Genomic DNA, 16,938 nt, shown 5'->3' on the forward strand with positions numbered 1-16,938 from the left:
GAATTTTTTTCCCATGTAGCTTATTAGAGTGTTGAACCCCCTTATTATAGCTAGGTCTTTGTTGATAATCTATTTCATATGGAGTCATTATATCTGTTATATCTGAACTGTATAATTTATCCTTTACCCCTTCTCATTTAGTATGTTTTTTAACTCACGTCTGCTTATATTTTCTCAAGTAATCTATGTGTATTTTTAGACTCCACTTTTAAGTGATATTTGTATTTTTCTGATTCTGACTTTCTTCACTTCTTTAATTATCCCCTAGTTTATCTATGATCCTGAAAATCACAATAATTCATTCTTTTTCTTGGCTGAGTCATATTGTATTGTGTACATGTGTCACTTCCTTATCCATTCCTCTCTCGATAAACATTTTGTTTGCTTCCATTTGTCGGATGTAAAAAATTCTTGTCCAGTGCATACTTGGCTGCATGAGATTTTTCAAAATCTGGTTTTCTCCTTAAATACCCTTTGGGGTGGTTCTGCATGAATTTTGTCTCGTTTCTTTCAGACATATATCCAGGAGTGGGATTCCAGATCAAATGTGGCTCTACTTAATTTTTTAAGAAACCTGCAGTGTCCTCCCTTGTGGCTGTCACCAGGTTACTGTCTGAGCAACAGGCTAGGAGGGTTCCTTTTCACCTCGTCCTCCCTGGCAGTTGTTGATAGTTTTTAATGATGGCCACTCTGACTGGTGCAAGGTGATCCTTCATTGTAGTGACAGTTTGCATTTCTCTACTAATGAGCGATGGTGAGCATCCTCTTATGTGTTTCATTTCTTAAAAGAATGTTGTGAGTACAACTTAACTCCTGAAGTGGCCTCAAATTTGAGCCTATTTGGAATTTTCTTTTGATTGCTTACCACAGCACATTTCTCCAGGGCAGGTTTCATTAATAGCTCTGCAGGCCTTGCAGTAAGATAGTTCCCCTCAGCCCTGGTTTTTCCCGTTGTAATTATGGGAAGTGTCCACACGGCGGCAGCATATCCTCTTTTCTCAGCAATGGTTCCATAGGGCAAGGAGATTAGGGAAAGTCCTGATCCTTAAAAAAGCTAGGAATGCATATGTACACCTATGACTGATTCATGTTGATGTTTGACAGAAAACAAAATTCTGAAAAGCAATTATCCTAAAATTGAAAAAAAGAAAACTAGGAATAAAACCACCATATAATCCAACAATCCCACTATTGGGCATATACCCTGTGGAGACCATAACTGAAATGCATTATTTACAATAGCTATAATATGGAAGCAACCTAGATGTCTGTCAGCAGATGGATAGAACAGCTGTGGTACATATGTACAATGGAATATTAGCCATAAACAGAAACACATTTGAGTCAATTCTAATGAGGTGGGTGAACCTAGAGCCTCTTATATAGAGTGAAGTAAGTCAGAGAAAAGTATCATATATTAACACATGCATATGGAATCTAGAAAGATGGTACTGATGAACCTATTTGCAGGGGAGCAGTGAAGATGGAGAAGGAAATGGCAACCCACTCCAGTGTTCTTGTCTGGAGAATCCCAGGGACGGGAGAGCCTGGTGGGCTTCCATCATGGGGTCACACAGAGTTGGAAACGACTGAAGTGACTTAGCAGCAGCAGCAGCAGCAGTGAAGATGCAGAAATAGAGAATAGACGTGTGGACACAGTGTGGAAATGAGAGAGGGGGATGAATAGAGAGGAGCATTGAAAACGTATACGTTATCATATATAAACTAGAGAGCCAGTGGGAACTGGCTGTATGATGCAGAGAGCTCAAACCCGGTGCTCTGTGACAAGCTGGGTGGGGTGGGAGGGGAGGTTCAAGACGGAGAAGCCATGTGTATACCTGTGGCTGATTCATGTTGCTGTATGGCAGAAGCCAACATAACACGGTAAAGCAATTATCCTCCAATTAAAAATGCCAAAAAAAGAATGCAAGTAGTTAGTCCAGTGTTAAGTTGTTAACATGTTTTTGCTGATTATATCATTGTCTGTTTAAAAGATTGTAAAATTTTTCATGTAACAGTATGCACCAGGAATCACAGAAAGCTAGTAAAAAAAGCACCGTTTAAGTCTTCATAACCAAACTTTCCCTACATTTTCATACTTTAAGTAGAAATAAACTGAAGTTTGACAGATGGCTTTTTTGTTCCAAAGATCACATTTTACGTGACAGTAATCATAATACCTGGTGGCTCAGAGGTTAAAGCATCTACCTGCAATGCGGGAGACCCAGGTTCAATCCCTGGGTCAGGAAGATCCCCTGGAGAAGGAAATGGCAACCCACTCCAGTATTCTTGCCTGGAGAAGCCCATGGAAGGAGGAGCCTGGTAGGCTAACAGTCCATGGGGTTGCAAAGAGTCGGACACGATTGAGCGACTTCACTTTCACTTTCAATCATAATAAAGATTATTTATGTAATATGTTAAAGTTACCCTGTGTTAGGTATTTGTGTGGGCCAGTGGTGGGAAGTGAAGACATTCACTATTTTCTCCCTATCAGTATAATTGAAAAACTGTGCTTTTTAAGTAAAGTGAATTGAGAAGAGTTCATGGAATGGAGAGAATTTGAATCAGACCTTGAAGAATAGGCAGGACTTTAAAATATGGACATGGCTGGGAGACAGCATGTCAGGTAGAGAAAATCCATGCTTGGTTGTCTGAAATAATCTGATATTTTTCTTGTTTCAGGTTCAAGTTTTGAAGCTTCTTTTGAATTTGTCTGAAAATCCAGCCATGACAGATCGACTTCTTGATGCCCAAGTAAGTACCTGCATATTTGTGCTGTCTATACGTCAGTTTGGACAGACAGATTCAGAAGGAAAGGATTTATCCCGAAATATTAACAGGAATTCTCCCTGAGGAGCAATATTAGAGGCGGTTTTTCCTTCTGTTTTGGTTCTTTTTACCTATATGAATTACCTCAATTTTCTGTAAAGACCATATTTTACTTCTGAAAACTTTTGGAAAGGTCTCCCTGCTACTGCTAAGTCACTTCAGTCGTGTCCAACTCTGTGTGACCCCATAGATGGAAGCCCACCAGGCTCCCCCGTCCCTGGGATTCTCCAGGCAAGAACACTGGAGTGGGTTGCTATTTCCTTCTCCAGTGTGTGAAAGTGAAAAGTGAAAGTGAAGTCGCTCAGTCGTGTCCGACCCTTAGCGACCCCACGGACTGCAGCCTACCAGGCTCCTCCATCCATGGGATTTTCTAGGCAAGAGTACTGGAGTGGCTTGCCATTGCCTTCTCCGAAGGTCTCCCTAGTAGTAATAATTTTTGTGTCTCTGTTCTTCACTTTGGGGTACTTAACACACCTTTCATACTTATTAATGCTCAGTGTATCTCAGTATCCAGAGACACTAGTATTCACGGAGGCCCCACCATGCGCCTGATGCCCAGCTGAGTGCTAGGATACCAGTGAGGACAGCATGACGTGGTGCTTGTCTGCTTGCGTTTACAGTCTAGGTAGAGGAGACAGAAAATGTAAGAAATGAGCAAGATAATTAAAAGCTGTGGTATTTTGAAGGAAGCATAGTTTGTACTATGATAGAATATCCTGTAGAAAAAGGACCCTGTTTATTATTCATCTGCTCAGTCCTTATACCTGGCACCTTGAATTAATGAGTTTCCATGATGACTATATATGATGGATCTTAAAGAGGAAAAATGACTACATTCTAGGATTCCAAGAAAATAGCATTTTTAAGCTAAGACACAAAGCCTCCTGTTTCCTTTGGTATATGATACAGGGGTGCTTAAGATTTTACATATTTATGTTATGCTGTCTCAGGGATAGTTTTCCACAACAGGATTTTTAAAATGTGTTCAGTACATGTGAAAAGACCCATGGAAAATGTTTTCATATATTTTTAATTCTCATTGTTTCCTATTTCAGGTGGACTCCTCATTCCTTTCACTTCTTGATGGCCATGTACCAAAGGAGATTCTTCTTCGCGTTCTCACACTGCTTCAGAATATAACAAACTGCCTCAATGAAGAGCGCCATTTAGCTACGCAGCCAACTTTCCCTGCAGGTTCACTGTTTTCCCTGTTGTATGGAAAAGAATGTGCCCAGAAAATGAAAGCTTTAGTTCATCACCATGATGCAGATGTGAAGGAAAAGGTAACAATGATACCAGAATTCTAATTGGTTGGTCGTATTTTTCCAAAGAGTAATGCAGTCCAGAAGTAGCACATAGAAATTTCTCCTTTTTCACCTTCCTCACAAAGAGATTCTTTCAGCTGCAGAATTGAAACAGTAAATATCATGTACTGTAAATACATTTCATCTTCAACACAGCTACAACTTGCCATGGTCTTCTGGTTTGTTTTGGACCATTTTATTGATAAGATGACTATAAGAGCTTATCCTGAAACTGTTCTTATTTTGCTTTTTGCTAAGCTACTTTAGCTAGGAGAGACAGTGACCTTTTGTGTGTAAGCTACCCTTCCCTTGTCCAAAGTGATTTGCAGTTACTCCACCGGAACAGCAACACTGTTTTCTAACTGCCCTAACCTTGTTCTTCTAGTAGCTGTGAGATCCTGTACTCCCAAGGCCACCTGCCACTCAGGTCTGTTCTAATCATAGAATCTGTTTTTAGTCCATGAAAACTTTTAACTGTTAGGAAAAATGTTTCCTAATACCCTCCTGTTTACTGTGTATAACATACTGGTATCAATCAAAACAATGCTTCTGTCATTCATATATAGGCATTTTGGTATATCTAGAATGAAACCCAGTCTCCTGAGAGTAGGATTGGAGAGTGAGGAAATGACTTTTCTTTGTACAGGTGCTTAGTCTAGTGTTTAAAATTTATGCTCAGAGTAAAAAATTCATAGGTTTTTTTTTTTAAGTAGAAAAAAGTGGCAAGATTATTTTCTCCCTTTAAAAGTTTTATTCATTAATTTTCATCCATATTTTACATGACTAAAATTATAAAAATTCTCAGCAGTTATTTTAAATCATATCTTTGTCCAATAAGCTACTGTAACAATTTGCTATATTTGACTTCCCCACGTTTTGTAATATTCAAGTTCATGACCACCACCATGCTTAGTTATTAAGTAAATCAGTTTGCAAGCAGAAGGTTTCCTATTCATATATTTAAGGCAAATCTTTAAGAGAAGAGTATTTTGAATTTCATTTCTAAATACATAGATTTCCATAGGAAGTTACAAATCCTCAAACAGAAAAATGTGCTTTCTCAGGGTTATACTGATACAGAAATGAAACTTTGGAGAAATATTTTTTACAGTAGAAAACATTCAGTATATGATGAAAATTCTCAACTAGCTATACATGATGAGAGCTAAGAATCATTTTCAGTGATGCAAACGTAAATATTACTTCCCCAAAAGGCACATTTCTTCATAACAATTTTGCGTAGTCTTCCTCATTTAATGAAAATATATATTCAAAATATACATACATTAAAAAGATTACATTTTAATGTGCTGTAGCAGCACTGGATTCTAAAACTCCATCTGTTCTTTTCCTCACACAAATAACATTTCCTGGAGATCAGAGCATTGAGTTTGAAATGTCAAACTGCTAGAGAAAATCAGGAGGGGGAGTCATTTTAACTATCTAGAAAGAATCACACGGTGAAAATGCACAATTAGATCTTTACCTTTGTAGGTCAGGGTACATCTTACTTTTTTAGGTGATCCTATTGGATAGCCGCACCCTCTTGGGCAATGAGTATCAAAGTGTTCCTCCAACCACAGGAGAAATGAATTTCAGTAATATCTTACATGTTGGTATGGATGCTGGCTAATCAAAGAGAAAAATGAAATTGACTTAGAGGATGAGACAAATGAAAGGTATTAAACTGACTGGAGGGAACAGAGGGGATTTGTTTAATTTTTCAAAATCTGTCTTTGCTTTGCACATAAAACCCTTCAAAATGCAGATAGGAAAGATGAAGCTCAATGTACTTAAGGAACAAAATGCCAAAGTGGAAAGAATGCTAATGTTGATAAAAATTAAAGCATGGAGCAAGCTTAGAAAAATGAGGCAGGTCCAAATACCTGAGGCAGACCCTCAGGTAAACAATGCATGCGAAAAAATTAAGGCCATTCAAGGAGAAAAAATAACTAAGCAAGATGTGCATGGCTTTGCTTCACAGAGATGAGGTAAGAGATGAATTTTCAGTCTGGCGTGCAACAGCGAGGAGGGTGACCACAGAGCACTGGCCAGTATCAGGGCAACACGTGCCAGAGCTAATCCACCAGTAAGCCCAACATCTGGACTCCTCTCTGCTTGCGAAATATTCCTTTGGAGTGAAAGTGTTGGGTTTTTTTTTTTCCTTCTGAAGGTTTATTTTAGGGGGAAATTTTATGTGCTTTAGTGCCCTCAAATCATATACATTCACCTGTACTACATATACATTTCCCCTTAACAGATTTGCTGCATCTTTGTAGCTAGAAATACTGAAATTTTTATAAATAGTTTACATTTATTTTGGCTGTAACTGCAAATTTACAAAATGCAGGAGATAAAGTTGTCAGTCCTCAATGTTTTACTGCCCCTATATATGCTTGAATATATCAAAGTATATCAAAAGCAGTAGCCTGTTTTCCACTTTCAAATCTACCTATCTGTAGTAGGCAGTGTATTTTCAAAGTGCTTTTAAAAAAACAAGCCAATTACTTCTTCAGTTTTGGAGGTAGGTGGGCGTCGTCCTCTTGTTCACGTGAGGAGGACGCTGAGGCACACAGGAGGTCCACGGTGGAAGCAGGGCTGGAGTGCAGAGCGAGCGGCTAACATGCACATGTATGTGAAAGAAATTACAGGGCTGCCTGGGCAGCATTTGGTGTCGAAAAACCTGTACTTTGACCATTTTGTATGAATAAAATTCACTTTACTGAGACTCGATCAGGAAGACAGAACAGGCTTCTGCTCGGCTCTCCCCCTTAGGAAGGGTCACAGTTACCAAGTGCCTGCAGAGCCCGTCTGTGACTAAATCACTGTCTCTTTTTAACCACGAACATTCCACACTGGCTTAATACAAGTAGAACCGTGCTTAAGGATCATTTGATATAAAAATATAAGACATCACACTCATGTAAAACATAGAATACTTATAAATCTCGCTGCCATTGGAGTTCGAGCTAAGAATCCAGAAAAAGAATGAGTATATTTACATAGAGAGGAGATGGAATAGGGAAAAAATAAAAATGCAAAGTATATGCTCTTTCAACATATAAGATGTGCATTTGTCTTTTTAAATTATTTCCTTGCAGCTGTATTTGTGCTGAGCAGGTCTGAGTTTTAAATTAAAAATAGAAAATTTCATAAGTCATGTCTTATAACCACACTTCCCAGCTCAGAGGGCTTCTGCCATAAGGATGGTAGATGTGCCATAGAATATACTGTTCCTCTCTTTAAAAAATTGTCTTTACAAATGGTAACTTAGCCAAAACTCCTATGTTTTTATGTTTAAAAAAAATAAATCACTTACCATTTGGCATAATCTTAATAGAGCACAAATTGCTATAAGCATATGGGAATCAATGTCATCATTTACTCTGACTATAAAATGTTTCTCTGTGCAGGCCTCCAAGAAAATCTAGGTAGGTACATAGCCTTGACTTACCTTGCAGAAGGCCCCCAAGAATAAAAAAAGTGAGTTTTTTAAATTGGTTTTTCATAACCTCAAAACTACCATGAAAGTAGAGTGCTTTAGTTAAAAAAAAACAAAACCCATTGCAGTGTTTATGTCACTGAGACAGGACCTTAAATAATGAGTTGGCTAATGTGGATTTTAATGACCCACCTCTGAACTCTTGTTTATATGGACCAGCAATCATATTAGTATCAGGTGATAACAGAACATAAACCTACAGAAGTTGTTTCCAAATGTAAAAAATCATAATATTCATGAATTTCTTAGTCTTTTCACATGTATATCAAATGATGCCTTTTTCATGAAAAGCTCTTATGTTCGTATTACTCAACATCTTCATCATCAGTATTAAGGTATCTTGATTCGCCATGCTTCAGGACAAGAAAATCTTCAGTCTTAAGTCCGTATCTTTCTAGAGCTTCACACAGTTTCGCTGGAGGTTCTAAATAATGCTGGCAAAGGGCAGAGAGAAACAAAAATGGAAAAAGATTAAGCATACCTATATTTGAGGGGATCGTTCAAACAAGATTTCAACTAAAATAACCAACAAAGTCTGCTTAAAATCTTTCCGTTTCATTGAAAGATTAGCAAATGAGTCAATCACTTTCTAATATATAATCATTGTTGATATAAGTGTCACACGTATCAATTTATCTAACACCATGTATGTCAACTTTGGTGCCAACTTAGATTGAACATTAGACTTCATGAACTCTGATCAATATTTTCCCTACATGAAATTCCAGTCTAAATGGAACCAGTGCTAAAGAATTAAGTGTTACCAATATTTAGGGAGACTATAGAAACTTAGATTGTAAGGAAGAGTATCTGTGTGTAAGCAAACTCTAGAGACTATTTTTGGCTGCAGAAGGGCTGTCATCCCCAAGCCCCCGCCACATACCACATCTGTAGCCTGAGAAGTGAAGAGGGAGCTGGAGAATAGATTTGACAAATGGAGTTTCATTGTGTTTCCTCACCTTTTCACTGCTTAAAAAAAAAAGGGGGGGGGGAACACAGCACACTACATAAGGATGTTTCAACCTACTCAAATGTTTTCCAAATAAATTAAAACCACTTGAATGTGTTATAATTATTAAAGTAAAAGGTATAAAAGATAAATCAGTTCATCGGTTATTTCTCTTTTGAGTTAAATCTGTACATTGGATAGTGGCTATTTATATCAAATAAAGGGGGAAAAACAGCTGTTACAGAAAAGGTTTTTATTTTCTTTTTTTCAACTTCAATCAGAAAAGCTGTAAAATGTGAAAGTTAAAGCAGGAGTAAAAATCACCCGGTCTCTACTCTGATCGCCAGCGGTTAAGTCCGTTGCTACCCTTCATGCAGTAGTGTCTCGTGAGTACCTGGAGTAGCCAGGTCAGGGAGCCGAATTAAGAGCGCTGGCCTTCCTGGGGCTAACATCCCAATACACAGACAGGTAAGAAGTGAACAAATACGAAAATATTATTGGGGTGGGTGATATGTTCTGGGGACAAAATAGTATCAGAGGTGGAGGTTTAATTTTAAATACAACCACCTAAGAAGATCTCTTGGAGATGGCAACACACACCTGACGGAGCAGACAGCGCGGGGCTTTATAGGCGGCCGTTAGAGTCACTGTGGCTTTGACTTGGCGGGGGCGGGGGGGGGAGTCTCCTGGAAGAGAAGTGTCATGATCTGATTTAGGGGTAAAGGTCACTGCCCTCTGCAGTGTGGCATTGGTGAACAGGATAAGAAGCAGTCAGGGTCCAAATACAGTCTGAAAGGTGAGCTGACTGCATTTGGAGAAAATAGGACAGAGGATATACGACAGTCAAGATTTTAGCTTGAGGAGCTGGAAGGAAGAGAAACAAGTTTGAGGAAAGAACAGGAAGTTTGGTATGAAGCTTTTTAACTTTTAGTATGAAGTTTTTGTAATCTGGTGGACATCCAAGTGGAGAAAAGTAGGTAAATGTGGACTGTAGGGAAGAACCTGGGTTAGAGAGCTTATGGTGCATAGACCGTGTTTAAAGCCACGAGACTGGTGAGAGCCCCCAGGGAGTAACCAGCTAGAGAAGAGAAGGGGCGCCCGGACTGTGGAGTCCTAACAGTCTCACTGCTGGGAGGGAGAGGAGGAACCAGCCACAGACTACGAAGGGCCAGCCAGTGACGCGGTAGGAAAACCAGGTAAGTTTTCTGTGGTTTCAGATGTACAGATCTGCTAACAGTTACTGGCCACAAGTTTTTTCCTCCCTGCTTGCTCACTTCTAGATTTATGGCTGTGTTCAGAGATGTGTTGCCACTGTCTGCTGAGCAACTGAGGTTAACTAAGCATTGGGTACCCTGTATCCCTAGAAACAGCCACTTATTAAGGTTAGTTGATAACAGAAATCTACTGTTAGTCTTATCCTTGCACATAGGATGCTAGTGTATCACCAGTAAAATATAACTTTAACAGCCCAAGGCAAGAAGCATTCCTTTGCAAAACTGTTAAGAGCTGTCAGAATGATGAAACTCTTTCCCACTTCCCCTGTGTTCTACAACTCTCAGCCAATAATAAAACAATTATCTCACACTAATAGTTTCTTTCCTAAACTGTAACTTTAGTTATAAGCTCTAACTTAGTATGGATTTTGATGTTGCAGTATCTCTGTGAGTTTCTTCACAGGTCAGTTCTTCGCTGCTTATCTAGATGATAACTTGAGAAGTAGGCAAGAAAACTGTTTTAATGCAGGCACTTTAGTCCTGCAGGGAAGATAGAAATGCCCTATAGCCCTGGGACCAAACAGTATGCATTAGTCAAGATAGTAGATTGGACATAAATATGAGTAAGTGAGTAAGTGGTGAAAACTCCCAGTAATCTGGACCCACAACCAGCCCCAGAGAACTCAAACTGTTCCCTTTCTAAGATATACTCAAAATAGAGAGCCTGGTCATTTAAAAAGTTAACATATATTATGTAGTGCCTATAGTTTGTTTCCACCAAAACTAATGACTTAAATGTTTAAATACATGTAAGAAATTCACTTAACATTCCTCAGAGAAAATGCATGTACAGCAACATCTGATTTAAGTGTTGCCAAGTCAAGGACATCCTTAAGCTGCTTATACTGTAGTAAGCAGTTATTACAACTATTTACATGTAAATCATTTAAAACTGTCTGCAAAGCATAGGCTAAATATCCTCCCTACAAATTCTTTATAATTTATTTAGCAAACTCGCAGTTGTCAGATTTAGACAACTAATGTTAAAAAGACTAAATGAGCTTGTATTTTATGTTTCATTAAGAAGTAAAGATGAAGGTTAGATTTTTAACAGGAGTAATTCCCGAAGACTGAATAATACAATAACTCTTAAAGACTGAGGCTTTTCGCTCCTCTCCTCTCCTCAAATTCCCACCTCAGTCAAGAGCATAACCATCTTTCCAATTACTTGTTAAAAATCTACGACTCATCTTTGACTCTTCTGTCTGCAGGCTTTAATAAAATACTATTACTTCATCTAAGTTGCTGAAATATATATGGAACATAAATAAGCATACTCATATCTAAATTTATATACATATGGAACACACACACACATAGAATAAGACACTGCCACTAAATACAGCAGTAAAGCTGTGTACTTGTGTTTCTCCAAATACACAGAAACACATACTCTTCCTTCACTGTTCCTATGCTCGTGGTCATTCAGCTATGGATTCTGTTGTGTCCCCACCAACAGTGAAGGTCAGGACCGCAGCACTGCAGAATGGGAATTCTGATGGGAGGGGCAGGCAGTGTGTTAATTAAGGAATAAGATGCAACCGGGGAGAAGGCAGGCCAGGGGAGAAGGCAGGCCAGACGAGAGGGACGGAAAGCTTAAAAAGCACAGGACTCCTGCAGAGAGGCCCTGGAATGGGGAAGGTGCCACAGAGAGCAAGGAGAAGCAGCCCAGTTCGCTTGTCCGTTTCTAAGTTTTGCTTAGAACAGGCCCTGGCTCCAGCAGAGGAGAGAAAGCATTTTGCTAAGCTTCTGTTTGATCCCACAACTCTGCCTAGTAGCAGAGTTCTAGGGTCCAGGTACTTTATAGGAAAATCAAGTCTTCTCTACTAGTTTAAGAATAAAACCACCATTTATTTATCCCAGTGCCTGGCACACAGCAGACACAGAATCCGTGTTTACTGGACAAATAACACTTCTGAAAAGTTCTAAGCTGTCCAGCCTTCCTTCCCCTGCTGCTCTTGACAGCATTCACACTCTGGCTGAACTCACTGCTCACCTTCTCCACGCCCACACTTTCCTCCTCTTGAGAAGCCTTCTCCCTTACCTTCTCACAGCCAAGTTTAAATGTCATCTCTTACATGAAGCTCTCCCTGATCCCTTCAATTAGTAACAGTCCTTGACTCTGAGACCCCTTTATCTGTCCCACTTTTTGTAACACTTTTAGAGTAATTCTGTACATATCTTGTATCTTCCACTGAAATAAAAGCCTGCCTTGAGAGAAATGACATGATGATTCATTTTCCTATTTCCTAAGACCACACATATTTTTGGTTATGTAAATAATTCAAAAGACCCCATGCAATGAAGAGGTTTTCTTCACTGTATATAAATATTGTTTTACTAATTAATAATTTACCACTGTAATTCATGTTGATGACTGTGATGACCACGCAGGTTCAGATTCTAGTCTGGTTTCTGCACACACTGCCAGGCACACTGATGCCTGCATCCTATCCCATGTCAGACACACGGTGAGTTACTGTGACCAGTCGTACTTACCTCATTTGCTAAGGCAAAAGTTCCCCAGTGAATTGCCACAGACTTTTTAGTCTGAACATCAATGTGGATCTTTACAGCCTCTTCTGGGTCTACATGCTGGTACTTCATAAACCACCTTAGAAAACAGTAATTTATTAAATATAGCCTTTGAAATATACACTCAGTTCTAATTACTGCTTCATCAGCCTTTAAGATTCTACACAGGAGTAAGTCACAGTAGTCAAAACAATCTCCCTCAGACCACTAAAATATTTTTTGTACAAACTGCTATACAGTAGGTAAGTCTCAAGCAAAACTCCCCTTTGACTAACATGTATTTTCATTTTACTGAGGATTTATTCTGAAGAAATGTCTTATCTTAAAAAGATATCTTGCAGTCTTGGTATTAATCAAAGAAGTAGAATAATGGGTAACAAATTAAAAATGAAAACTTCAGTTGCAAAATAACCTAACTTACAGAAACCATTTTTTTAACATGCTAAAGTGAAAAGCAAACAAAAATTACTGTATAAATTGTAATATCAGGAGCAAAAATAAAATCCAATTACTAATCAAGGATTTAATTAACATCATACAACCAAAGATGAGGTGTGTGGTTTGGTAAGAAAAAAGGGGACTTCAGGGGACTGGACAGAGTGTAGAAATGCTGGCCAGCTGCCTCAGGCCTGGGAAGAGCAGAGCTCTGGAGACAGGGGGCCTGGGCGTGAACCTGGCTCTACCAATTCCTGGGAATGCCTTGGCAGCCACTTCAAATTCTCCAGCTTGCATCTTCCTTGTCTGTGAAATAGTAGCTATTCCCACTTCACTGGGGTGTTGTGAGGAGTAAACAAGACAGTTTATTCAAAGCATCAAATACAGCACCGATTTAGTTGACAAAACCAGCACTTTAGGGACAAAGAATTATTTCTGGTAAGTAAAATATAGTGTACTATCTACAAGTAAATCCTTTGCTTTCCCAGCCACCACTTTAGAAAAACAACAGTGTCTTCACATTATTTATATCCCAGGTCTGCTACTGTCAGCTGATGCTGCAGTTTAAGCGACCTGGATCCAGCAGGGAGCTGCTCCGGTTTTTAGAGACACTATGGAAAAGCCAGTCTGTCTGCAGCGGCTCAAGGGGTGTTATTGATGGTGAGGAGCCGCAGGGCTGAGGACAGAGCCCCTGGTTCTGCTCAGCAGACGAGAGAGCACTTGCTCTGCTGTGTCTCCTGACACTCAGAGTCAGGGCCGGATGCAAACCGTTTCTACTGGTTCTACTGTGGAATCAGGTGTTTCTACTGAGTTTTTGAAACTTGTACTTCAAATCAAAGAAATACACATACTCCTTTCTACCTTCATGTCTGTCTGAAATAAATTTAAAATGTTCACTCCAGTATAAAAAATAAAGAACTTAAAATCCTACCTGTCTTGGATAGGAAACTTGATGACAGGGGATCCCAGATGTAAGGATGAAAATGTTCTAAGATCACTGAAAATCATTTTAGGTGTAATTGTCTTACATTTATAGACTTTGAAATGTTGCTGATAACATTATTTCTAAAACTTTAGTACTGACCAGATAACTGGATTGCAGAGTAGAGGCTACCATGATTTAATTATTTAGAGCAAATAGTGTCCCCTCCCCGATCCTTTTCCCATCTTAGGAACAAGACAACTACGATGCAAGCAGGAAGGGAATTATATGAGTGCATTTGTGCGCTCAGGCTGTACACATTGTATCATCACCTATATATGACACATGTATCTTGCTACATATGAAAATTTATTTTCACAATTACATATAAGAACTGTTCTAATATACTAAGAAGATACATTGAATAAGGATCAATACCATATAAAATTGATGTGTAAACAGGTTGATATTTTGAGAGATTTCGTTAGAATTCAGAATTAGATGTGGAAAAGGGAAATTCTGGCAGTGTTACTGGTTCATAATAGTTTTCAATAAGGTAAAAATGTCTAGTCCCTTAAATGAAGAAACTAGAGGAAAAAAAGGAGAAATAAGCATTAATAAAAATAGTAATGAAATGGTTTACGATGAACTTAAAGTTTTAAGTGTAACAAAATCAGAAACAAATGATCAGATTTGCTCAGTTCATCTCTGTGTCAGTGTTCTTCTCTTTGCAGGACTGCCTAAATAAAATGCCACCCTGCATGCCCTTCTGTCTGCATAACTGACCTGCACAGGCACCTCGGAAAATGAAAGCCCTTTAAAATTAGCCCTTATCGCGTTATTTTCTGTGTTTCTTTCCTCTTCACATGTAGATATCAACCACAGTCCACTGAAATCTAACCAAGTTCATTGAAATCACTTCTTTTTTTCTTTAAATAGTGTTAAGGAAAAGATAGGCCATGGATGGGTCTCAAATGCTAGCGTGACCTTTATCTGCTCTGAAGTCAGGTGACGAGTGCAGAGAGGTTGGAGGGCCAGTGAAACCTTGAGTTGTGAAACTCTGTCTTGACCCGACTGACTTCATTGCTGACTGAAGTGAGACCATCACCAGGGACTGAGGCTAAAGGCCAAGCCCTTGCTTGTTTCTGCCCTCAACACAGGGCAGGGGATGGGGGCAGTCCAGTCATGGAGCAAAAGGTGGTTCTTTCTATAAGGAGAGTACCTTCCATGTGAAAGGCAAAGCCGGGGTCAGATTTGATTATTGGCTGATGGGTTTAATTTTAGTCGGAATAGTACATGAACTCTGTGCTAGGTAAAGTAATTATTTAAACTGTGCTGTTTTTTCTTGGCAATATAACTTCTGATTTTGAATAATTATTTAACTGATATGACTAATTAAAATGTTTTAGAATTTAAAAAAAAATTTTTAACTGCGTCTGACGCACAAGCCCCTACCCAATATATAACAAAGACCACCCATAAAATCACAAATTACATGTATCATGACTACTTTGAGTCCAGCTGATTTGCCATGTAGCAGGAATGCTTTCTCTGGACACCCACATACCTTGGTTCATACGCTCCAATGGGAATAGCTGCAAGGTCAAAAGGGCCAAATCTTTTTCCTATCTCTTCAAAAGCAGAGCAATAACCAGTATCTCCTGCGAAAAAAAATCGGTTCCAAGGCCCCAAGACAGACCAGCTGCCCCAGAGAACCTTGTTGTCATCCATCAGAGTCCTTTTGCACCAGTGCTGGGAAGGCGTGAACACGAAGGTGACCCCGTCATGTCCAGGGACACAGTTCTCCTCCCACCAGTCCAGCTCGATCACATTCTCACAGCCGCATTTCTGCATCCAGTCCAGGAGCCCCAAAGGCACAAACCATCTCAGCTCGTTACCGAATCGCTCATTGAGAGCGATGACAGAATTGTAGTCCAGGTGGTCGTAGTGGTTGTGGCTGACAAGGACTGCGTCTATCCGGGGCAGCTCGTCCACAGTGCACGGGGGACGGCGAAACCGCTTGGGACCCACGTGCTGGGATGGGGAGGCCCGAGCACTGAAGATGGGATCTGTGAGCAAGATGAGCTCGTCCATTTCCACCATCACTGTCGCATGTCCCAGCCATGTGACTCTTAAGCCAGCTTCCCTCACTCCAGCTTCTTCAGGGTTATCAATAAAATATGGCTTAAGCACCGGGAGTTCTTTATCAAGCTCCTATGTATACAAAGAAAGGCAGCAGTTAATTTGAAAACAAACAGAAGGTATATATCATCATGAGCACATTTTGACCTAAATTATAGAGAGAAGGCTTATTTGAGAACTGAAGTCATTTGATAAATCTTTTTTCTTTTGCTTTTCTACTGAAAATGCATATACTTCTTTCTGAATCAGACACAGTAATCACTATATAGTAATGTAAGATCTTACTCGCAAATACAACTGACAAAGGGAAAATTAAATTTAAAACTTTGAGTACTGCTGAGTTTATTAAATATTTGTAAAGGCTCTCTTCTGTAAGTGCCAGAAGCTGACCTAGATGCAGTCCCTTTGCTCAGCTAATGCAAAACTGCCTCAGGTCAGCCTCTAGAAATAGTAAAGAAAACCTTTGACAACATAAGTGCAGATCCTGGATCTCTTATGAAGCTAACTTTCTGAGTACACAGAATTCAAAGCAGAGGACTGTGATCACTGCTGTACAATCACACGCAAAGATGATTCTCCTCATTCCTTTCCTTTGAAGTTTCCTACCACTAATCAAACCAAAGTGAAACTTGTCCTGACGTAATAAGATGATCACTTTTGGGGGTAAGCAGGTGTGAACCAGTAACTACAACAAATGTGTTAAGTACTACTCCTTAGGTTATTCTACATTTAATCCTTGGGTTAAGCAACAAGAAGCTGTGTTTTAGGATCATACATGCATGCATGCTGTTACTTCAGTCTTTTCTGACTCTTTGCGACCCTATGGACAGTAGCCCGCCAGGCTCCTCTGTCCATGGGATTCTCTGGGCATGAATACTGGAGTGGGTTGCCATTTCCTTGTCCAGGGGAATCTTCCCAACCCAGGGACTGAACTCGCATCTCCAGCAGCTCCTGCACTGCAGGTGAGTTCTTTACTGCTGAGCCACCAGGGGAGCTCATTTTAGGGTCATATTCCTGGGTTCTATAAAACTCTCACAAACTGCACT

At 39.6% G+C, this 16,938-nt stretch overlaps 2 protein-coding genes across 7 annotated transcripts in view; one reads left to right on the forward strand and one right to left on the reverse strand.

Moving 5' to 3' along the window:
- ARMC10 (armadillo repeat containing 10) overlaps window positions 1-4,894 on the forward strand; it is a 48,922-nt gene extending 44,028 nt beyond the window's left edge. Inside the window, exons 5-6 of the mRNA XM_055420718.2 lie at window positions 2,683-2,754; window positions 3,885-4,894. Coding sequence (XP_055276693.2) covers window positions 2,683-2,754; window positions 3,885-4,136 — 324 coding nt within the window. The 3' untranslated portion in view covers window positions 4,137-4,894. The remainder of the gene's footprint in view (window positions 1-2,682; window positions 2,755-3,884) is intronic.
- Window positions 4,895-6,254: 1,360 nt separating this feature from the next.
- Window positions 6,255-16,938, reverse strand: part of NAPEPLD (N-acyl phosphatidylethanolamine phospholipase D) — a 56,715-nt gene continuing 46,031 nt past the window's right edge. For 5 of the 6 annotated variants that reach the window (XM_055420708.2, XM_055420712.2, XM_055420710.2 and 2 more), the window contains 3 exons: window positions 15,318-15,964; window positions 12,358-12,472; window positions 6,255-8,069 (listed from right to left, as the gene is read on the reverse strand). In XM_055420708.2, the coding sequence (XP_055276683.2) occupies window positions 7,941-8,069; window positions 12,358-12,472; window positions 15,318-15,964 (891 nt within the window). In that variant the 3' untranslated portion in view covers window positions 6,255-7,940. The remainder of the gene's footprint in view (window positions 8,070-12,357; window positions 12,473-15,317; window positions 15,965-16,938) is intronic. The other variant, XR_008685226.2, reaches the window with a different exon arrangement.

The sequence above is a fragment of the Moschus berezovskii genome, chromosome 3 (genome assembly GCF_049115385.1).
Source record: "Moschus berezovskii isolate FMDL1 chromosome 3, NW_MosBer_1.0, whole genome shotgun sequence".
Classification (NCBI taxonomy): Eukaryota; Metazoa; Chordata; class Mammalia; order Artiodactyla; family Moschidae; genus Moschus; species Moschus berezovskii.